Source organism: Nuphar pumila, chromosome 3 (genome assembly GCF_984573655.1).
Source record: "Nuphar pumila chromosome 3, dmNupPumi1.hap1.1, whole genome shotgun sequence".
Classification (NCBI taxonomy): domain Eukaryota; kingdom Viridiplantae; phylum Streptophyta; class Magnoliopsida; order Nymphaeales; family Nymphaeaceae; genus Nuphar; species Nuphar pumila.
Window position 1 is genome coordinate 15974104 of NC_143251.1, and position 25413 is coordinate 15999516.

The window sequence follows — 25413 nt, forward strand, 5'->3', positions numbered from 1 at the left end:
TAGACACATACACACATATATATATATATATATATATGTGTGTGTGTCTCACAATTTAACACCCCCCCCCCTCAAACACACGGTGAGATCACCGAGAGTTTGCTAAGGAGAAAGTAGAAGCAAGGCGATGGCAAGGCTTTGGTGAAGAAGTCTGCGAGCTGATACTCAGAAGCAACGTAGGGTAGTTGAATGGTACCCCTTAAGAATTTGTCGGAAACATAGTGACAATCCATCTCTATGTGCTTGGTTCGTTCATGGAAGGTGTGATTGCTAGCAATGTAGATAGCATTCTTGTTATCACAACACCGCTTCGAAGGAGTGGAGAAAAGGACGCTCATATCTTTAAGTAGACTTCTCAACCAGATAAGTTTGGTAGTAGTGGTGGTCATTGCCCGGTATTCCGCCTCCGTAGATGAAAGAGAAACTTTATGTTGTTTCTTACATCTCCAAGAAATCAATGACTCTCCAAGAAAAACACAATAACCTGATGTAGAGATACGATCATCGGGATTACCCCCCAAATCAGAGTCAATATAAGCAAGTAAATTAAGAGATGAAGAAGAGGATAAAAATAGTCATTTTGTGATGGTGCCTTTTAAATATCTAATAATCCTCATAAGTGACACCATGTGAATCGAAGTAGGGGCAGTCTGAAATTGGCTTGTGTAAAGAAGCGGCTTTGAATATATTAGGTTCAATAATGAACCAATACATATGCACATGAAGTGCGAATATACCCACTAAAGGGAAAACACAAGCACATAATGTGCTAACACATAAACCCACAAACGGACAAAAATGCCTATAAGGCATAAGTTGATATCATTGAAGAAAATAAGGGTGTAACACCCATTACATGGAGCAAAAGCTCCTCCAACCAATGAAAAATACAAGGGGGAAATCCCCTATTTATAAGCACAAAAAGGGACCACCTTGGGGGCTTCCAAAGGAGACGTTGGAGAGCCCCCAACGGTCACATTTGTGACCATTGGGGGCTCCCAACGTCTCTATTGGGAGGCCCCCAATATGGTACGAAAAATAAAAAAATAAAAAACAAAAATAAAAAATAAAAAATAAAAGAAATATTACAATGCATATTCCAATTGAAATATGCGTAAAATGACAAATTACAAAAATACCCTTGAGGGTATTTTAGGAAGAGAAAATATATATATTTATATATATATATAAATAGAGATACGTATACATATATATGTATACGTATCTTTATATATATATATATATATATACATTTAAGGATTATATTTCAACATACATATATGTGTACGAGTACACATATTTTAACACCCCCCCTCAATCTTTGCGGGGAAACGAAAAGATTGAAACAAGTCGCAAGACTCCAGGAGGCTTCAGTAAGGATGCAATTGAAACTTGAAAATGCCTTCCTCTAATTGCCTTCTAATGGTGAACACATTTCCCAAACCATCCAGGGTACTTCTCTTTATCCTATCTCCAAGATCCTGTGGAATAACAACAATGAACAAGTAAAAAATATCTTTGCACTTTACTCAAATGGAACATTCCTAACAAGGTGCAAAATTATAACTTATGCATAGAAATTTGAATCACATGATAGGATAATTACTTTAGTATGAAAAGAAAATTTAGAAAACAAAAGTTTCAAAATCATATATCATGTTAAAGAGTAAGCGGAAACGAATTGCAAGAATGCATAATGCATTCATAAGGTCCAACATTGGACAAACACAACCCCATAATGGGGAATAACAAAATGGTCCACTAAGGGACACTACAATAAGCCTACGAAGAGGCATAAGCTACATATGCTTTATTGAATGAGGGACTAAAAGGCCATAATGAGCATATGCATATATTATCATAAAATGAATTAACACTTAAAGAAATCATTAATGAACATGCTCCAAACATACTTTAGTCAAAATGAACACAAGAGTTCAAAAGGTTTTAAAAGAACACGGATACAAATGTCCAAAGGCATGACAAATATGAACTTCAATAAGAGAGGCTTTATAAAGGTATATTTAACACGCATAGATCAACAATAGAGTTTTTCATATCTTTAGGGAGAAGATATATGTCAAACAAATGTCATATATAAGAAGCATGATTTGACTAAGTATATTAAAACATCCACCCAAGATTCAAAAAAGAATATCATTTGAGAAAAAAAACTCATTTTGCATATCAAATACAAAAGTGGCCGAAAAACTGTAAGCACTTAATATATAGATTAAATGTTAAAATATCAATTTGATTTAAAAACATATCATAGATATGATTCACTTGTATCAAAAAAACACAAGTTATGAAGGAAATTTTGCAATTTTAAATAATAGTTCATCTACTACAAGCGACTACCTCATTAGTCCTCCAAAAACTACAAATCAAGTGTATAAGCTACTAGAACAAGAACATAACCATAATGCCATTAAAGGCCAAAAGACACACACAAAGGTGTGTAAAAATATCTCTTGTCTACATATAATAATACTTGAAATGAGTGTATCAACGACAAGAACAAGAGAATACACGCCAACATGGACCAAAAGTATCTCTTGTCTACGTAAAAAGACACTAAAAAACATGTTCAGCTACTAGAACAAGAGTATCAAGCCAACCATGGGTTAAAACACAATACATCTCTTGTTTACATAAAATGACACTTGAAATGAGTGAAAGAAGCCAACCATGGGTTAAAACACAAAAGACCTCTTGTCTATATAAAATGACACTTGAAATGAGTGAAAGAAGTCAACCATGGGCATACAACTCAGCAACTAAAACAAGGACACAAATGCCAACATGGACTAAAATCACACATCATGGTGTGAATCAATGTGCCTTGTCTACATATAATAACACTCAAGACAAGTGTGTTCAGCTACTAGACCAAGAGAATAATGCCAACAAAGGGCAACCAACACACAAAAGTGTAATAAAATTCTTGTCTACATATGATGACACTTAGATAAGAGTTATAAAATGAGAAGACTTTTGAGGCAATAAAACTTGTAATGACAAACATATAAATAAAACCTTGAATCAATAGAACAATATTCTTCAAAAAAAATACCCATAACAACAATATTTTGGAATAAATGTGTGAATATACATACACCAAGAACACTTGTGCACAAAAGCACAAAACACAAATGTGCAAATGCACTCATAAGATTCATAAACAATAAAAGGTTGGGCAATAATCCCAAAAACCTTGATTTTAATATACCTTAAAACATTTAAGGTTTCAAACATCATATATCCATCGCATTTATATATAAATAAGAGCATCCATAAGATCAATGGCCAAAATCAAACGAGTGACACACTCATAATTAGAGATCATATACCAAATCATTCTAGAGTCCCAAGGTGCCCATAACTCACCTCAACCACCATCTATAATATGGCAAGTGGACAATTTAAAATGACATAACACAAGGTGCCCATAACTCACCTCAACAATCATCTCTAATATAACAATAAGGTCATAAAAAAAAGGATTGATGCATCATACAACATGTGATGGATAGAAGATAAAATGCCACAAAAAGGCAATGAACTCTTTGGGAAAACATTTTCCAAATATGTGATTTTACAAAAAGGGTCGATTCAAAGGTCCAACATAATTAATCACAAAAATATGCCATATAACAATAATGTTGCATATATACGAAATTATGTTCAATCATGATCATTATAAAAAAACTTAATAAACACAACATGAAATATTTAAGCTATGTCATGTGTGAGAAAGGATTTGGAATAATCCAAGAAACAAATCAAACCTTTATAATTTGCAATTATATGCATACCAAGATGTAGAATGACAATAATCTTAAATGTGCAAATTTAGAACAACGTGTATCAAGATATTGCGGAAGCATTTATAATGATAAAAGAAGCAACCTTACAAGTCCACTAAGGGATAAAAACAAACACAAGCCCTAAAGAAGGCAATAAAAAAATCTCTTTATTGAAAAAAAGAGAACCATGTGAAAATGTCTATGAATAGACAAAACGCATACAAGCATAAATATTTTATAAAAGAAGTGTACGAAGACACTCTCACAACACTTGATCAAAATACGCAAAAAGAGTAATAATAGCAAACATGCAATAATGCATGTATTTCATAAAAGAAGCAAATGCTTGAGACTCTCAAGCTTTCAAAAAAATGATAATATTTAAAAACTCTCATAAAAATCAATATTAAAAAGAAGCTTATAACAATCATGAAGTCTTCTTAAAGAGTATACACTCATAAGAAGATTTACAAGGAAAAAAAACCTCTCAAAGAGAGATCCAACAAAATTCTCAAAAGAGGGTACATACGAAAGGAAGAGGGAAAACTTTATTAAAGTGGAGAAAATCTCAAAGAGAATACTAGGATTGCGTTATGGCATAAATCTATAAACAAAAATTCATAATATTATATGACTTAATAGATTATAACCAACTCCTAATGTATGCAACATTAATGAAGACCATAAATCTTATAATAAAACATATTCTTGAAATTGAATTAAAGAATGAAAAGAGAATAACCATATTTCATGGGATCATTTTTTTTTAAATTAATTCAACCGATATTATAAAAATGCCTTTTTAATCAAACATTGTTCGTATGAAAAAGAACTCATTAGGTAGAAAAATAAAACATCATTTTTTCAAAAAACACGTTATTATAAAAAAGACCTCATATAGGATATTTTAGAAGGTAAACACATACTTTTAATATGAAATAATCATGATGAGAGTATGTGAGCAATGCTACATAACTCACAAACATTTTACTTCTAACATAACTTTCTTAAAAACTTATTTTTCAAGAAAAGACATACGAAAGAGAATAATACAAAAGGTTCAATGGAATGTTAAAGAATCCAAACTCATAATGACAAGGAAAACACATATGCAAAAATATATCTAATTCTTTATAATGCACAATACTTAAAGAAATATAATGCATACCAAATATTTTTAAGCAAAAGAGAGAAGCACATATGCAAAAACATATTTAATTCTTCATAATGCACAATACTTAAAAATATAATGCATATCAAATAATTTTAATAAGCAAAAGAGAGAAACGAGAACATCACCATTCTTCTTTAACGTTTCTTGAATAGCACGCTTCCCAATGCAATAAAGAGCAACTCAATCCCAACCTGGCTCTGATACCATGTAAAGAAGCGACTTTGAATATATTAGGTTCAATAATGAACCAATACATATGCACATGAAGTGCGAATATACCCACTAAAGGGAAAACACAAGCACATAATGTGTTAACACATAAACCCACAAAGGGGCAAAAATGCCTATAAGGCATAAGTTGATATCATTGAAGAAAATAAGGGTGTAACACCCATTACATGGAGCAAAAGCTCCTCCAACCAATGAAAAATACAAAGGGGAAATCCCCTATTTATAAGCACAAAAAGGGACCACCTTGGGGGCTCCCAAAGGAGATGTTGGAGAGCCCCCAACGGTCACATTTGTGACCGTTGGGGGCTCCCAACGTCTCTATTGGGAGGCCCCCAATATGGTACGAAAAACAAAAAAATAAAAAATAAAAAATAAAAGAAATATTACAATGCATATTCCAATTGGAATATGCGTAAAATGACAAATTACAAGAATACCCTTGAGGGTATTTTAGGAAGAGAAAATATATATATTTATACATATATATATAAATAGAGATACGTATACATATATATGTATACGTATCTTTATATATATATATATATATATATAAATAAATATATATATATACATTTAAGGATTATATTTCAACATACATATATGTGTACGAGTACACATATTTTAATGCACTATGAACAACATGAGTAATGTTTGGCCTTGTGATGGACAAATATGTAAGTGAACCAATCAGTTGTCGGTAAGGAGTGGGATCTTCTAAAGGAGTTTCATCATTGAATCTCATCTTGGCGTTGATTATTTCTGGAGTTTCTACTTTTTTGTCATCGGTTAGGCCAGACCGAGCAATAATGTCAAATGCAAGCTTCATCTGAGATAGCACATGCCCCCTTGGAGAATATGTCACTTCAATCCCTAAAAAATACCTTAGGAAACCAAAATCAGACATATCAAATTTTTTTTAAAATATTTTTAATAAGAGCAATGTCTTTTTTATCATTTTCAGTGATGATCATATCATCCACATATAACAATAAAATAGTGATGTGATCTCCTGCAGTCTTAACAAATAAAGCAGTATCAGTATAACACGAAAAAAAAACCATTAGCAATAACTTTGCTAAATAAATCATACCAAGCTTTTGGAGCTTGTTTGAGACCATAAAAAGCTTTGTTAAGTTTTAAAACATTTCCTTTACCAATATCAAGACCCGACAGAGGATCCATAAACACTTCTCACTAAGATTCTCATTTAAAAAAGCATTTTCAACATCAAGTTGATAGATAGGTCATTTTTGATGGATGCTAAAGCAATTAAAGTTCGTACACTTGTCATCCTAGCTACCGGAGCAAAGGCTTCCTCATAGTCGACTCCATATTCTTGGGTGTATCCCTTAGCAACCAACCTAGCTTTGTATCTCTTTAATGTTCCATCACTTTTAGTTTTGACCTTATATACCCATCTACACCCAATAGCCTTTTTTCTAATGGTTGACTTACTATGGTCAAGTATTTGCCTTCTTAAGAGCTTCTAGTTCTAATTGTAATGAAGTGGATTGAATCTGATACACATGTAAGAACGCACTTTCAATCAAGTGGAATGCTTGATTGAATCACAAATTAATATTGCATATAATCTCTCAAGTGAGTGATACAAAAATATAAGGACTTCAAGGCCAATTTATAGAACAAGAGGGGGTTGTTGGGGCAGCCCAATGTGATTGTTGGGCTGCTCCAAACAGTCAAAATTCTGACGGTTGAGAGCAGCACCAACAGTCATATTGGAGCTGCTCCCAATGACCCAAAAAGTAACTTTAAAAAATACAAAAAAGAATGAAAGAAAATAAAAACGGGATAAAAAAGGGTTGTCAGACCCTATTGGGTTGACGCCTATTATAGTGAAAGTACCTATTGGGTTGATGCCTATTATAGTGAAAGTATCGAAATACCCTTGATGGGTATTTCGGTTTACAGCATATGTATATGTATAATTATATACATATACATATATATATATGCATATCAAAACAACATAATTTAACACCCCCCCCCCCCTCAAACTCATGGTACAACCACCGAGAGTTTGCCAAGTAGGAAGTAGAATCTGGGAGATGGTAGCGCTTTGGTGAAGAAGTCTGCGAGTTGGAATTCTGATGGAACATAAGGTAGTGTGATAGTCTTTCGCAGGAACTCTTCCCGAACGTAGTGACAATCCATCTCAATGTGTTTCGTTCTTTCATGGAATGTATGATTGCTTGCAATGTAAACAGCGCCCTTGTTGTCACAACATAATTTTGAAGGTTCTGCAGTATAAACCCCAAAATCTTTGAGAAGTTGTCTCAGCCAAACTAACTCTGACGTAGTGGTTATCATGGCCCTATACTCAACTTCAATCGAGGAGAGCGACAACTTATCACCTACAAAAACACATAGACCAGTGGTTGAGCGTCTATCATTGGCATCCCCTCCCCAATCAGAGTCAAAATATGCAATGACTTCTAGTGAGGAAGCGGATGATAAAAATAAGCCAAGGTTAATAGATTTTTTAATATATCTAACAATTCTCATTACAGCACTCATATGTACTATAGTGGGAGCATGCTGAAATTGACTAGCAAAATGAATAGCATGAGATATATAAAGACGAGTAATGGAAAGATAAGACAAAACCTCAATCATTTGTCTGTAAGGCGTTGGATCTTGCAAGGGTTCTCCATCATCTATCTTCATTTTGACATTTATGACTTCCGGAGTATCAACCAATTTTTCATCTGAGAGTCCTGATCTTTTAATGATCTATGTTGCATATTTGGTCTCTGACAAAAAGTAACCACGATTTGATTAAGCAACTTCTATTCCAAGAAAATATCGTAAAAACCCAAGATATGTGTTATCAAAGTTGGTTTTAAGCACATCTTTGATATGGTTAACTCTCTGCTTATCATCTTCAGTGATTATCATATCGTCTACGTACAGTAGTAGAATCACCTTTCCTACATTAGAAGACTTAACAAACAATGCAGTATCAGTAAAACAAGATTTAAAATGAAGTTGTGTCATCACATCACTGAACCTATCATACCAAGCCTTTAGAGCTTGCTTTAGACCATACAAGGCCTTACGTAATCGGAGAGTTTTTTCATGTGCTAAAAACAAACTAGGAGGAGGATTCATATATACTTCTTCATCTAGGTTGCCATTTAAAAAAGCATTCTTAACGTCCATTTGAAATATGGGTCATTTCCTAATTGATGTTATAGCAATGAGAGTTCTAACAGTAGTCATACGAGCAACTGGGGCAAATGTCTCATCATAGTCAATCTCATATTTTTTACTGTATCCCTTGGCTACTAACATAGCCTTATATCTTTCTAATGTTCCGTCGTACTTGGTTTTTACCTTGTAAACCCATCGGCATCCTATAGTTTTTCTTCCTTTGGATAATGTTTAGATCTCCCAAGTTTTTTCCTTTTTTAATGCTTTCAACTCGTTATTCATGGCCTTAATTCATTCGTGCCGGTGTTTAGCCTCATGATATGATTGAGGTTCAGAATACGAGTGAATGGCCATTAGGCAGGATCTAAACTTAGGTTCAAAGGAATCATATGATACAATTCTACTAGGAGCTTTCGAAATTCTTATGAATTTTCTAAGGTTGGAAGAATCTTCTTCTTGGCATTGGGAGTATCTTTCTAAAGCACTTTGTGGGTGATCTTCAGTACGACGAGCATAGGTTTGTAAATTATCGTGAGGTGGGTCCACATTGTCAAGACTCCTACTCATATTCTCATTTGCCTCATAAATGTTTTGACTCTCATGAATACATTCACTCTTGTCAATGACTAGGTCAAATAGGAACGAATAATCACAACTCTCTTAGATATTATCTTTGGTAAACCTGCTTTCATTTTCAAGAAACGTAACATTTCTAGAAACATATAACTTGTTTCTTTCAATGTCATAACACCTATATCCTTTTTGGTTTTCGGCATAGCCCAAAAATACACAAGGAATGGCTTTTGGGGAAAGTTTATCATTTTTGTTGGTAAGAACAAAGCATTTGCTCCCAAAAACCCTCAATCTTTTATAATCGGGAGACATTTTACAAAGTTTTTCAATAGGAGAAATGTTTTCAATATTTTTTGAAGGCATTCTATTTATCAAGTCGACTGTCGTAAGGGCAGCTTCAGCCCAAAAAAAAATTGGAACATTTCTAGATACTAGAAGAGTTCTAGTGGTTTCAATAATGTGTTTAGGCTTTCTTTCGGCAAGACCATTTTGTTGAGGGGTATAGGGACATGATTTTTTATAAACAATCCCATTTGTGTCAAGATAATTTTTAAATTCTCTTGACACAAATTCTCCCCCAGAATCAGTTCTAAAAATTTGGATATTGGTTTTAAATTGATTTTGTATATAACTATGAATTTTTTTAAAACAATCAAATACTTCTGATTTCTGTTTTAAAAAAAATATCGAAGAGTGTCTGCTAAAATCGTCCACAAACACAACATAGTAAGAAACGCCTCCTTTGGATATGACAGGTGCAGGTCCCCATATATCCGAATGCACAAGTTCAAATGGATTCTTAGTTATAAGATGTCTTGTTCCAAAAGGTAAAGACTTCATTTTGTCAAGAATGCAATCTTCACATACAAAATTTTCCATTTTACAATTTGAAAGAAATGAAAATAATTGTAATTTGGTCACACTAGGATGTCCTCGTCTTTTGTGTCAAATTCCTACATCTTTCTTTTCCACAAAATTACAAAAAGATTGTTTTGGCAATTCAAGATTGTCCATAACATAGAGATCTCCTCTTCTATGGCCTTGCCCAATCGGCTTCCCAGACTGGAGATCCTGTATTAGGCAATCATTAGATGAGAAAACAATTTTGCAACCATAGTCCGCAATTTGAGAAACTGATAAGAGGTTTAAAGTTAATTTTGGTACTACTCTAATATTTGGTATGTGAAATATAGGTGTTTTTTGATAAATGCCAAAACTTTTGATTTTTAAAGAGGTGTCATCGGCATCGGCAGTAGAAACACAAGAATCATTTGAGTTAAACTTGCATTCAGACAATATAGACTCATTAGGGATCATATGAAATGAAGCACCGGAATCTAAGATCCAAGAGGTCTTACCATGGTTGTCACTTGTCGATACGACCGCTCTCGAATAAGAGGAAGATTGAGCTTTAAACATAGGTTACAATGCTTTCATTAATTGAGCCAAGGATAGCGAACTGATGCATTTGGAGTCGTCTACTTCACTTATTTCCACTGAAGCCACTCTTTTGTCTTCTTTATAATCCTCATTTCTTTTGGGACAAAAAGGTTTGATGTGTCTCGGTTCATAGCAATGATAGCAAATAATTTTTCCACCTTTCTTTGACTCATGATCACCCATCTTTTCATAGTTGTTGTGGTTCCTTCAATTCTCATTTCTTACAAAATAAGGTGGTTTCGTATGGCTTCTGGGCTTTGACATAGCAAGCACGGATTCTTCATCCTTAAAAGTGGATGGCCTTTTCAACCTATTCTCTTCCATAGTTAATTCTAAGTGTCTCAACTATGGAAGGGACCCCTCCTCTATGAAGAAGAGCGGACTTAGTTCCTTCAAATTCGGGTCTAAGTTCATTTAAGAATTGATAAAAACGCTCTGCTTTGATTTGATTTTCACAGAGCTCAACATCTTGTGGGCAATGCCACTTTAAAGAGAGAGCATTGTAGTTCTCTCTTATAGTCATCTCTCCTTGAATCATGGTTCTTACTTTATTTTGGACATTACATATATGCGCAATATCCTTAAGACTATACATGTTTTTAAGGTATTTCCAAGCATCACTAGCGAAGTCAAACTTCGTCAAACTAGAACATTTGTGAATGTCCACACTATTGATGAGTCATCCAATAATTTTGGAGTGACCCATCCTCCATTCTTTCCATTTTTTCTCATATTCGGAAATGACTTTAGCCCTTTCCTCTCCTTGAAGCGCAATTTCTTTTCCATTCTCCAACTTTGTAAGGATGAGTTTAGGCTCCTTGTCGGTGCTGTCAACTAACCCCAAAGCCCTTTTTCAAATATCTTATGTTTAACTATGGATGCCCACATCACATAGTTGGTGTCATTTAGGCGTATGGGAATGGAGACAATCACTTTCCTTTTATTCTCCATATGCAACAAGCAGGAATAAAAAAAACAAGAGAAGATGAGAAAGAGTGGAAGAGAGAAGAAGAAAGTGATACAAGGCCTTTTTGGAGATGCTCTGCTTCCCGATGCGACTCTCAAAATTTTCCCAAGTCCAAGATCCTCCTTTTGATCATGACCTTCTTTCTAATAAGCGTCTTTTGGAACACCAAAGCTTTGATGTAATGAAGTGGATTGAATCTGATACACATACAAGAACATGTAAGAACACACTTTCAATCAAATGGAATGCTTGATTGAATCACCCAACCACCCACACAAGGGTCTAGCAAAATTAATATTGCATATAATCTCTCAAGAGAGTGATACAAAAATACAAAGCCTTCAAGGCCAATTTATAGAACAAGCGGGGGCTGTTGGGGCAGCCCAATGTGACTGTTGGGCTGCTCCCAACAGTCAGAATTCCATTCCAATGGTCAGAATTCTGACTGTTGGGAGCATCACCAACAGTCATATAGGAGTTGCTCCCAATGACCCAAAAAGTAACTTTAAAAAATACAAAAAAGAATGAAAGAAAATAAAAAGGGGATAAAAAAGGGTTGTCAGTCCCTATTGGGTTGACGCCTATTACAGTGAAAGTACTGAAATACCCTTAATGGGTATTTCGGTTTACAGCATATGTATATGTATAATTATATACATATACATATATATATGCATATCAAAACAACATAATTTAACACTAATGTCATAGCGTCAATCCAATGTGAGTATTGCATAGCTTCTTTAAAATTGGAAGGTTCATCATAGGAGTGTATCATCATTAAGCAAGTTCTATATGTTGGAGAAAAAGAGTCATATGACACGAATTTTTTAGGAGGTCTACTATTTCTAAAGGATCACCTAAGTTGGGTTTCTTCAACTTGATCTTCTAAGGGGAGATCTTGAGAGTGTCTATAAAAGGCATTTTGGTGTTCATTTCCTTCACGCCGAGTATAAACATGAATGTCATTAGGATTCTTATTAGGAGAATCATCAATTATGGGAGACAAATCATCAATTTGATTGTCATCACAAATTAAATCATTGTTAGGCTTAGTTCTAGGTATTAAGTCAAATAAAAAAGAATAATCAACTTTTTCTTTAGACTTTTGAAATTCAAAACCATTTTGATCTTCTAGAAAGGTTACATTTTTAGAGACAAAGTTTATTTTTTTGTATATCATAACATCTATAACTTTTTTTATTCTCATCGTAGCCAATAAAAGCACATTCAAGAGCTTTTGGTGATAGTTTATCTTGTCCTTAAAAGAGAACGTAATACTTGCAACCAAAAATTCTTAGTCTCTTAAAATCCGAAGATATTTTGAATAATTTTTCAAAAGAAGAAATATTTTTAAGAGAGGAGGAAGGCATACGATTTATGAGATAAGTGGCGGTAAGAATGGCTTCGGCCCAAAAAATAATTGGAACACCTTTTGAAACAAGAAGAGTCCTTGTTGTTTCAATGAGATGTTGATGCTTCCTCTCGACAAGACCATTTTGTTGATGAGTTTTTGAACAATACCTTTGATGTATAATTCCATTTAGTTTGAAATAGTTTTGAAATTCTTTTGGCGTATATTCCCCTCCGGAATTGGATCTAAAAATAGCTATGTTGCTTTGAAATTGCTTTTGAATAAGAGCATGAAATTCTTTAAAATTAAAAAAGACATCGGATTTAATTTTAATAAAATATACACATGTGTATCTAGTAAAGTCATCAATAAAGATAACATAATATGAATAACCTCCTTTGGATATGACGGGTGTCGGTCGCTATACATCAAAATGCACTAGTTCAAATGGTCTTTTAGAAACAAAATTACTATGCGAGTACGAAAGCAAATGCATTTTTCCAAGGATAATATCATTGCAAGTAAATGATTTTTCATTACAAAATTTTTTCAAGAATGGAAAGAGATACAACTTGGAAATGCGAGGATGACCAAGCCTCTTATGCCAAGTCTCAACATCTTTAGTTTGAACATGATTACAAAATGATTTTGATGGCAAAGACAAAAAATCCATGTAATATAGGTCTCCTCTTCTATGGCATTGCCCAATCCGCTTCTCAGATCGAAGATCCTGCACATAGCAATAGATTGGTGAAAAATAGACACTACATCCAAAATCAGTGATTTGAGAAACCGAAAAAAGATTTAAATTAAGTTTTGGAATAATTCTTATTTTTAGAACATAAAACTCTTTGTTTTAGCCATAAACTTTCTCAAGATTTTCAATTCCTTCAACATCTAGTGATGTTTCATCGACGATAGAGACAAAAGATTTGAAAGTATTGAGACTTGGTTTTGATAAAAGAGATGCATTTGGAGTCATATGAAAAAAGGCACCCAAATCAAGAATCCAAGAGGACATACCTGGGATTGATGAGATTGCGGAACCGAAAGTGAAAGGTGTGGAGGAGTTGATTCTCATAAATTGTTGGAGAGCTTTGGTGAGTTGTGTAATGGAATCTTTTATGTCTCCATCCTTATTTGGCTCTTCACTTGGATTGCTTGGAGTCTCGCCAAGCAGAAGCCACCTTTCTTTTTAACTTAGGACCATCCGGTCGAACATGATCGGGTTCATTGCAATGATGGCAAATAATTTTTCTTCCTACACCATTATTATTTTTCTAAAATTGAGGTGGTTTATAAGTCCTCACATTGTTTCCCGATCTTGAGACCGCATGTACTTCATCAATATCCTTTTTTAAGGCCAAGCGAGTTTCCTCTTGGCATAGGTCGGCTAATATTTCACTAAGAGGGTTAGAAGCCCTATAAAGAAGGGACCCTCTTAATTGTTCAAATTCGGGACGAAGCCCATGAATAAATTGAAAGAATCTCTCTCCTTCCATTTGCTTTGTTCTCATGGCAATAGCACTTCCTTCCCATTGAGGTTCGAAAAGGGTGATTTCATCCCATAAAGAGGATAGAGCACTATAGTAGTCTCTAATACTCATATCTCCTTGCTTAGTTTCTCTTATTTTTCTTGCAAGAAAAAGTGTCTAGCAAGATCTCGTTGAGTATACATATCTTTCATAAAAAACCAAGTTGTTTGCTCTCTTGAATTTTGCAAGATTGGCGCATATTTTGAGCTCCACGTTGTTCATGAACCATGCCAATAACTTGGCATGCTCACTTTCCCAATCTTTCATTTTAGATTGGTATTCTTGAATAGCTTTGGCCTTCTCTTCTTTATTCAAAGCCTTCTCTTTTTTTCCCTCCTTTGTAAGTTTTAGTTGTGGTTCTGGAACGGTTCCACACACATAACCCCAAAGTTTTTTACCTTTGAGATTATTTTTCATAGCGGCCGCCCACATCCTATAATTTGTTCCATTCAACTTGAATGAAAGATTAATCTTTAAATCTTTGTCGGCCATGTTGGAGAAGAGTGATGAAGAGCAAAAATAACAAAATGAATTATGCTTGAGAAGTCTTCAAATAGAGCTTTAACAACCAAAGCTCTGATACCATGTCACAAAATATAAAAGAGTCACAAAGTAACTAGCAAATGCGCAAGCAATCAAGCAAAGAGACACTAATGAGAAAAAATACAATAAGCCACAAAGTGGCAAAAAAGCACAAAGTGAGAGAGAGAGAGGTAAAAATATAGATCTTTTATTGAGAATAGCTTCAAAGAAGCTTAGAGAATACATGGGGCATGCCCCTTTATTTATAGACAAAATGGGACCCAAGGAGGGGCTCCCATAGAGTCGTTGGAGGGGTCCAACGACTTTATGGTGGGACCCCTCCAAGATGAAAAGGAAAAAAGAAAAAGGAAAAGGAAAAAATAAAGAAAGAAAAGAAAAAAGCATATTCCAAGAGGAATATGTGTGTTACATGGAAAAGACTATTTTATCCTTAGTGGGTATTACACTATATATATATATATATGTGTGTGTGTGTGTGTGTGTGTGTGTGTGTTGTGTGTGTCTCACAATTTAACAATTAACTCATATATTCAGATAAGTAGATATTCCTTATAGTATTAAGCATTACCAATTGTTACATTTTTTCTATTGTGTCATAAACACTTTTGTCATTATATTCAAAATTTCTATTTACAAGTTAAATGACACCTAGCTGATGTACTGGGTCAACCCATCCAAGTCCCAAGTCAAGAAGAAATAAGTTGAGTCCTCAGTCACTAAGTTTTCAGACTATGCTCAATCCTTCACATTAATTTACTAAATAAGGAACCTAAATTCATAAAGAAAAGCTATAAGCAGGCAAATAATCGCAAATTGTAGTTTTAAGGGCATATTTATAAAAGCACATACAAGAAGTTTTAGTATTATCAGAGAATAGGATTTTTTCAATGAACAAAGTGTAAACTCACTGCTTTGTCTGAAAACTGCAACATTTTCAAGATATCCCTTTTTTCATGAAACAATATATTTTATGATTTTTAAGGCCTAGACCTGGGCGCCCATGGGAAGTACCAAAAAAATAGCTAAGACAACATATCCTCCTATTAAACAGAATAAGATTCATGGCCCCAATACATCTCCTAGACATGCATCCAACATTTCCATGCTCATGATAGCCCCCCTGCAAATGCTCCATGCTGTCATCAGTTCAAAGCGTTCACTTTTATTATGCGAAGCACGTTGTCTAGAAGTTCACATTGGGCAAAAGGTTACAGAAAGGTTTTCTTCAATGAAGCAAAAATGAAAGCAATAAAATGCTCACACAAACCTTCTTGGGCTATAAGATATGTGAATAAGAATCCTTTCTGTTGAATCACACTCCTGAAATGGTGAGGCTGCAGCAACCGCTTTAACTGTCTGTGAAAGAATTTACCAATTTAGTCACTCAAAGAAGGAAGATTGTTCAAATATTTCTGACAATTGTCTTATTGGAATGTAGTAAATGCAATAGAAAATTAATTAATGCTGAATAATTTTGCTGACATAAACTGAAAATCTTCCTGTTTTACTTCAAGTCTTCAATGGAGTAGGCTTTAATCAATAAAATATGCTATGTTTATGGTACTAAATATATATTAGATCTGGTTCAGCCCATTTTGAAAGCATGGTTGAACACATGTTTGATGGCATAAAATACAAATGACAGAACAGCTCCACAAACAAGTTGGTAAGTGTAATGAAGCACTAAAATAGTTTAGACAAGCTAGTAGTGTGTTATACAATAAACAAGTCTCTTTGATTGGATGGATGTTTTGATAGGACTGGAACAAGTCATATATCATATTGCATGGTGCCAATTGTTAGGCAATAGAAATGACAAGAAAAAACATTGCATATGGCATGACACATATGTCAATATAGATTCCTGGAGTAAATGAGTACAATAGTGAGGTTTTGAAAAAATACCAATTATGAAAAAGATCAAGTATATGTTATTTGTGATGTTTAAGGCATGTAATACTAAGATTTGAAATAGCAAGAGTAGAAAAGGTTGGCACAACAGAGGTTGAAGGAATTGGAATGGTTTATTCAATAAACACCCGGAAAGAGGCAGTAAATACATAAAACCACAGTGCGACTAAAGTGTTAGACTTGAATAGAGATAAACTGAGAAAGCATGATGATGGTGGTTCTGCTGGTGGTGATGATGACAATGAGTAGTTGAACTTTTTCAAGAACAAGGGCAAACATAGACACAAACAGGGTTTTCAGCCATAGCTCTGTGATGTCTAAACAATGAGAACTTTCATCATGATTCATGCAAACAGAGAGAGAGAGAGAGAGAGATCGGATGGTGAGTTCGTCTAGTAGAAAAGATTGGCACAACAGTCATGATTTTTGTGTTCCTCGCCACCAGAAAGACTGAATGGAAATGGACATGCCACCGCATTTTCTTCCATGTGAAGGGTGATAGAAAGCTTACATCTTGTGTGTGACGAATTCTAGATTCCATAAAATAATATGTAAATTCCCTTTTTAATACTTGTCACTAGAGGCATTTCCCCTCTTCAATCAGTTCTGTCAAAACAGCTTTTTTTTTCTAGGTGATTTTTTTTTTTTTTGAAATCTTTATCCTTTAACATATTATATTATTCAACACCTCTAGAGTCTAGATGGGATTAGCAATTAGATACCATTGATGAATTTTCCAAGAATGCAACAAAAATTTATTGTGTGAATGCAGGTGTTGCTAAAATCCACTTATGAAGTCGTGCTATGAGAAACTAGACCAATTTCCAAGTTAGAAAAAGGTCTGAAAGAAAACCAGCAAACTAATGTCAAACCTGTCATCCAAAGGATGTGAGGATTGTTGGATGTGAAAAATATTATCACATATTGATCAAAGTCGATTTCATAAGTACAAATGTGAACCATGAAATCTATTTAAAACCCATGAAATGTTGAAATTTTAAGATTATATCACTAGGATTACCTGCCAAAGCTCCATGCTCGAAGCCTTGAATGAGCTTTCCCCAACCCATATGTAAACACCAATGACATGCACACCGCCCAAAAGCATCTTGGAGACCTGCATTTTGCATGCTTTCAGATCTGAAAAAATTTGGTGTATCATTAATAACAAAGCAATGTTCCTATAACTATGGACTTAAATGCTAAAAGAAAAGTGTAACCTAAAAAGTACACATCTATGTAACATGGGTACTTTCAGGAGGCTCCCGAACCTATGTCAGCACAATATGATATGGGTACTGGAACTGGTACATTTAGGTATGGCTCAAACCAATGTTGGATCTGGACCAGACCCAGACCCGATTCATTTTCCCATTTTATAAGAAGCCGATGTTTGGTCAAACATGAGGAGTTACTTTCGTCCATTTTTAAAGTACACAAAGGATCATTTTCATCCATGCATGTATGGTGTTTTATATACATGTACCAGTATCATCGATATCGACAATATTTTGAAAATATTGAGATAATATCGGCAAAATCATGTAAGCAAATAATATTGGAAAAATATCACCAAATATGGAAATTTCATGATTTTATCATGACATTTTTCGAAAAAAATATTATTTTATATATTTTAAGCCAATTTTTGTATTATTTTGTTTCTTTTGTATTTAAGAACTTTTCAAACTTACTTCCTTATATTTTTGAAAGAAATATTGATACAAAACCTATTATTTTCTTATGTTTCTTAACTTTTTATATTTTTTTATTTTTTTATTTTTAAAACGCCCAAGATTTTCTCAATAAAAAATCAGTTTTTGAATATCTCTTCGAGAAAAACCCTCACTAAGAAATTACCTTAAATGATATAGGTGACTATGATATGTACATATATATAGTCATACTCCTGTGTCCATACTTTAAGAAATTCTCGTGGCATACCCTTCATACATACACCCTCACCCACAACAATGACTACGTGACATAGGTCCACATGAAGCAAAGATCAACAACAACAGTAAACATGAAGCATCCCTCTTTTGCTCAATAAAACTTGAACGACATGAATATCCTTAAAGTACTTCATACGACAAATAAATGAATCACAAAGTAACATGACATCTGAACATGTTAAGAGTTGCAGCAACATCGAGAATAGCAATTATTAACAATCATGGACCTCAAAATTCAAACTAATGTGAAGGGCAGTACAACTCATTTTCATTATATCAACATTGTAACCTCTTAGGTTCACTTAGGACACAAAAGATTCAAGTACCGCATCACATTGTGAAGAAGTGTTGTAGGCGCAAAAATGATCCCCATCAGATGTCACCCCCATCTGAAGGGATAATTTATCTCTTCCAAGAACTGAAGAGACAAAGATTGATGGGGATATGAGGAAGAAGATTTAATGATAGAAGCATCAAGTAGTAGAAAATGTTGAGGGCATTCGTCAAATTTATTTTTTTCTTGTTTTCTTTTTTATAATAAGTTAAGCACTCAACTTTTAACTTATTCTCCTTTTTCTGATGGAAAGCAGCAACTAAGCTTATCACTTGTTGCAAGAAGAAAAATATGCTTATCACTTGTTGCAAGAAGAAAATATGTACTTATCTGTCATGAGATGGACAGCATTTACTAAAGAAATAAGAGAGAACATAGAAGGCATAGTATTCTTGACCCTATGAAGAGGTTGGTAGAAAAAGTAAGGAACACAATAGAAAGAACAATAGCATACTAGAAAACAAACAAGAAGAATAATAAGCAAAGTGGCAGAGTGAGAAAAGAGCAGTAGTAGAACGTGAGGCAGCACATCAAGAAGCAAGAAGAAAAACAAATAAGAAAAGAAAAGAAAAAGGGAAAGGTCAGTTCTACTTTTTGATACCATGTAAAGTAATAATAGATGAAGTCACAAAATTCTAGAATCAATGCAAGTTACAGTAATACATCTTTTAGTTAATATTATTAAGACTTCACCATGAGAATACGACACATTAAACATACAATATTACATATGAAGTCTGAACCACACCCATCTTTACATATTCAGTAGCCAACATTTAAAAGCAACTTCAGCAGGCTCATGAGATGGCTGGTGCATCATTCTTGGGCACATATTTTTGACAAATGTTCAAATATATTGAATCGGATCGCCTTATTCTCTTGGAAATTTTTTCTTCAACCACTGACCAAATCAGTTTACAGTTGATGATACAAAGCGTGTCTAATATGTCGGTTGCATATTTCTTCTAAGAAGAACAAACCCCTAACTCTATCAACATCAGTGGATTCTGCGACCAGCATGGCAAAATAAATTGTTGGGTTATGCAGAAATGGAAGTTCTGTCTCCATGAAACTCAATGGTTCATCTTTGTCAATTGGACATTTTCGCATTAAAAAAATGTTAGCTCACTGTTGGGAAATATCTATCATGAAGCTACTAACCAAACTGTTTAACCTCAAAATGTGGTGGACACATTTCTTAGCAGTAAAACTTTTTGCCACTAAACTGGTTTAGCTAGGGGAAGGAAGAGGTGTGTGTTCAGAGCATATAACTTTTAATTGTCATAAACTGAACCAAAACTCCATCTAAAGCTGCATTGCATCTTAAACTCGCATCTTGAGGTGCACTCCACGTAAGGATTAAAGATAGAGATTTTGAGAGGAACGTATCTGACCACGGATAGAAAACTTCTTTAAGTTCAACTATGTGATATTGATGAATTGCATACTCGGCAAACAGCTCCTTCATGCACAACAATCTCGTTGAATCGAACCCAACCTTCTCCAATCCTTTTTCTCTTCTGGCATCTCAGATAAAGATGACATACCCTAAAATGATGGCGTTGTTTATAAGACATTGCAAGTTGCGATCGCTATGAAAGGAAGATGCGTCTAAGTTCAAATCTGGACAAAATCAATCCCCTTCTATCAACGATCGCTGCTGCTATAAAACACAGGCATCACTTAAGAAACGCTCTCTAAATCAATAAGAAAAAAAAAAACTGAAGCAGGTTCGAGACACCATAAACACAATCCCTATCAAGAACTACTCAAATAGCAAATGCGCAACCAGCGGGGCTCAAAATTCACATCCACAGCGAGACTAAAAACCTTCAAATCGGCACGAATATAACCACAGAAGCAGAAAACATGAAATCACAGAGAGTCGTCCTACTATGTTGCCGAGGCTAATCGAAATTACATGATATTTCACATCGGTCGACTCCAACAAAAGGGAACACCATTTAGATCAACCCAATCACGGAAAACAAAGCAAAATTATTTCAGGGAGAAAAAATTGAGTTGGGTTCTCATGCATCCGTCTCGCCAACCTGACTGGCGTGCTCGGAGACCCAATCGACATCGATAACCAATGAAGAAGACGCATCTTTCACCGGTTTCCCCTTCGAAAGCTTCTTCCTATCGACCCCTCTCTCCACGAGCTCGCAGGCGGGGCTCCCTCTGTCGTTGGGCGGCGTCGGGATCAAGGCGAACACGTACCCTCGATCCAAATCGGCGTTGAGTTTGCCCACAACAAGACCCACCTGCGGAAAAGGGGCCAGAAAACCGATCACAAGTGAGCCAACGAACTTGAAGAAGGATTCAAGATTGGGGATGGGAGGATCAATGGGATTACTTGTGCAGTAACGCGTGACTGAGAAAGTTGGGCCTCGATCGCACTCAGATGCGACTCCTCGCCCGTCACCGTCCTCACCATTGTTCGGATTGAGGGCAGCGGCGTCCGCGCGATAATCTCTCAAAGGGACGATCTTGTCGGAGAATCAAGCGGCGACCGCCATCGTCCCCGCTCTCAGATCTCGCGAAGGAGTTGTCTCAGATCGTTGCCGTGCGCGAGATCGTCATCCGGACGGCGCGTTTGGTTTTTCAGCGGGCAGCGGGATCGGGACTTTTCAAATTTGGTACTTTCTTTTGCCTTAAATTCTAGATACCCACTCATGTTTGGGTGTAAGGGCTCGAGTGTTGATGACCCCATCCAGAGATTACCTGCTTTGGCAGGGAACTTTGTCATAAAAAAAATCAAAAAATCCTATAGTTCAGGCTTCTTCTAGGGGTGGGCAACGGGCCTAGTTTGGGTCAAGGTTTTATGCTTGAGCCCTTTAGCTACAGGAACGAAACCCAGCCTGTTATAGATGTGGGCTGGGTCGGGTCAGCCTGCGACCTATCTGGCCCTGAGCTATTTATTAATTATTAATAATATAAAAAAATTTAATTAATTACATAGTAACTTGATAACTATTATTATATATTTAATTAGTTGCATTAATTTTATGAAAACTATAAAGATAATTAGTTGGGTACATAGAAACTTGTTAATTATTTATTATTTACCTAATTAGTTGAATTTAGGTCGGGCCGAACCCCCCTTTCACAATAGCCCATTAAACCAGGTCATTGGCTGCTCTTCAAACTCGAGCCTGTTAAGAACGGGCCATCTCCGGGCTAGGCTGCACTTAAAGCCCAGCGAGCTGAGTTCTAAACGGGCACGGGGCAGGGCCGATGCCCACCCCTAGCTTCTGCTGAGATTTGTTAGACAATTGAGTTAAATTAGTCCTCATTTAGGCTTTGTTTGGGAGCAGTGCGTCGGAGCACACTTGAGCTGTGCTGACGAATCCACACCTCCCAAACTGGTTTGGGATAAAGGTTTTCATAAAAACATCCTTACCTCTTAATCTATTAGGACTCTTATAGCCAGTTAAATACTTCTTACTGCATTAATGTTATTTCCCATTCCTAAACTTTATGAAACATATAAGGTAGAATATTGATACAGAACATGTGTATGCGTGGGCGCCTGTCAATGTGCATGCATCAGAGAGAGTTTTTTTTTAAGGCTAGATGAGGTTAGGCAGACCCTAGCAGTTATACAACAATATCATTGTGTTTTGAACCTGCAACGTCCCAACACAAGGTGATGTGCACTAACTGAGCAGGTTATATGTTTCCCCCGAAACACGCAGGTGCGTGTTCTCGAGTCTGAATGAGCGCCACGTATGTAAGCACGTGGGGCTCGTTTTCCCGTGTGTGCCGGCATCACTTAGCATCGGAGTCCGGTGTGTTTGCAAAGACTTAAGTACCATTTTTCGCCATTAGCGTCATAAAATGATGTTTCGAGTAAAAGACAAAAATGTCTTTCCACCATAAAGGGTTAAAATCATCATCATTTTTGCACTAAGGAGTAAACTTTTTTGCTTTAACTCGCAATATGTTGCCCTAAACGTTCTGGATCACCCTTTGACGATGCATCATCTGCTGTAACAGGAGCTCCCTTTGACGATGCAGCCTTTGACGTCATTTGTTGTCGCGGGAGCACCCTTTGCCGTCGTCTACTGCCGTCGGAGCACCCTTTTTTGTCGTCTGCTATTGTTGGAGCATAGTCAAAGCACCGTTGCCACCATCGGCTGCATCTACCTTCTAGGTGATTCTTCTCCACTGTCGGATTAGCAAAAGTTGTGTCCTTTCGGTGAGTTTTGTGTAAGGTTTCGTTATGCAAACAAATCAATTATTAAATCTGAATGCTAAATCTTACAACTGATTATACTATTCATGCTAATTAACACATATTTTCATACTTAAACAAGAGTCATGAAAGGCAACGATATATACTTATGAAGGCTAAATTTCTACAACAATTTGTAAGTTTGAATTTAACAATAATTTATACATTTAATGCAGTAGCGATTTGTTCGATGCAGCAACGATTTATAAGTTTGAAGCAATAGCAATTTATGATTTATGATTCATGATTTATACATTTAAAGTAGCAACAATTTATACACTTAATGCAGTAACAAATTATGATTTACAACGATATGTACTTATGAAGGGTTCGATTTCTACAACGATTTGTACGTTTGAAGCAGTGATTTGTACGTTCGATGCAGCAACGATTTATATGTTTGAAGCAATAGTCATGTGTATTTATGATTTATGAAGTTACCATGATTTGTACTTAAGTTTGCTAAATTGTACTACGATGTTTACTTATGAAGTCAAAACGTTACAATGATATATACTTATGAAGGGTGCAATTTGTACAATGATTTATATGTTTGAAGCAACAACGATTTATACGCTTGATGTAGTAACGATGTGTAATTATGAAGTTACCTCGATTTGTACTTAATTTTGCTAAATCGTACTACGATGTTTACTTGTGAAGCCAAGTATTGCGACGACTTATAATGTTGGTGATTGTGTAATGAATGTGATAATTTATAATAATATATACATGGGGAGGCGGTTGTAACATATAATGATGCAGTTAAATTTATGTGTTGTGCAGGTTAGCAATGACTATAATTTGTAAGACAAGAAAGCCTTTGCCGTTGGAGGGGATGACTCTTGGAGAAATCATCCGCCAATCCGATATATATGAGCGCTATGTAAAGTACCAAAATATAATGAACATTGAGAATGAAAAAAACAGGAACAAATTGTTGGATATTTATTATGCGGAGCCTGATCCATCAGATATTGATGATAAAAAGCAAACAAATAAGGATGAGGAAGAACTAAGAAGAAGATGAAGGATGACAAAGAGAAGGAAAATCAAAGGAAGAATGAGGAGAATGAAAACTACCCGCACTTATGAGGCAAAAGGATTTCTTTCTGCTGACCATGCAAAATTAAATCTACATGCACATCATTCTTCATGTTATCTATCATGATCGTCAGTTGCATCACACTATACTATGCATCGAGTTGTTATTTATCGTACCAATAAAATAAATGACTTATTATATATATGTGTGTTGAAGATAGTGATTCACATGACAGTGATTTAATGACAGCTGCGACGCTGTGAAGCGATTTCAATTTTAATCGCTTAATGAACAATAATTTGAATAAGCAAATCGCCATCGTAATCGCGTAACAATGTAAATGCCGCACACATATGTTTCAATATCATAACAATGTAAATGCCGCACACATATGTTTCAATATCATAATACAAATATCTTACAAATCGACACTAGCAAACACATAATATGTTACAAATCGGTATACATATCGCATAATATATTACAAATTGATACGAAAATTCAGCATAATAGCTTACAAATCGATATTAACAAACAAAACAATATCTCGCAAATCGATAGTATATTACTACAACCATGATTTGCGTTATATTGTTCTAATATTTTCTATACAAAGACGTCATTACATAAATCGCTAAATGAGCAATGATTTGAACACACAAATGGCCACCTCATATCGCTACAATGTAAATTCCTCGTGCAAAGGTTTCAATTACATACTACAAATATCTAACAAATCGACACTAGAAAGAACTTAATATTTTACAAATTGGTACACATTGCATAATATATTACTATACCTATCCCTATACCCTAAACCCTTAATATCTTACTAAACCCTAATGCTAAACCTTAAACCCATAATATATTACTAAACCCTAAACCCTAAACCCTAAACCCTAAACCCTAAACCCTAAACCCTAAACCCTAAACCCTAACCCTAACCCTAAACCTTAAACCTCAAACCTTAAACCCCAAACCCTAAAACCCTAACCCTAAGCCCTAAACCCTAAAACCCTAAACCCTAAACCTCAATCGTAAACCCTAAACCCTAAACATCAACCATAAATCGTAAACCCTAACCCTAAACCCTAAAACGTAAACCTAAAACCATAAACCCTAAACAGGAATTTC

General features: G+C 35.2%; 1 protein-coding gene across 2 annotated transcripts in view; it reads right to left on the reverse strand.

The window, feature by feature from the left end:
* The window catches only part of LOC149842118 (oxidoreductase, zinc-binding dehydrogenase family protein), a 59189-nt gene extending 37621 nt beyond the window's left edge, over positions 1-21568 (reverse strand). Inside the window, exons 1-4 of one of the 2 annotated variants that reach the window (XM_089998918.1) lie at positions 21354-21568; positions 21049-21261; positions 17730-17825; positions 16065-16153 (exon numbers count right to left, since the gene is read on the reverse strand). In XM_089998918.1, the coding sequence (XP_089855044.1) occupies positions 16065-16153; positions 17730-17825; positions 21049-21261; positions 21354-21434 (479 nt within the window). In that variant the 5' untranslated portion in view covers positions 21435-21568. Of the gene's footprint in view, positions 1-16064; positions 16154-17729; positions 17849-21048; positions 21262-21353 lie in introns of those variants that run through there. The other variant, XM_089998919.1, reaches the window with a different exon arrangement.
* Between the last annotated feature and the right edge of the window lie 3845 nt (positions 21569-25413).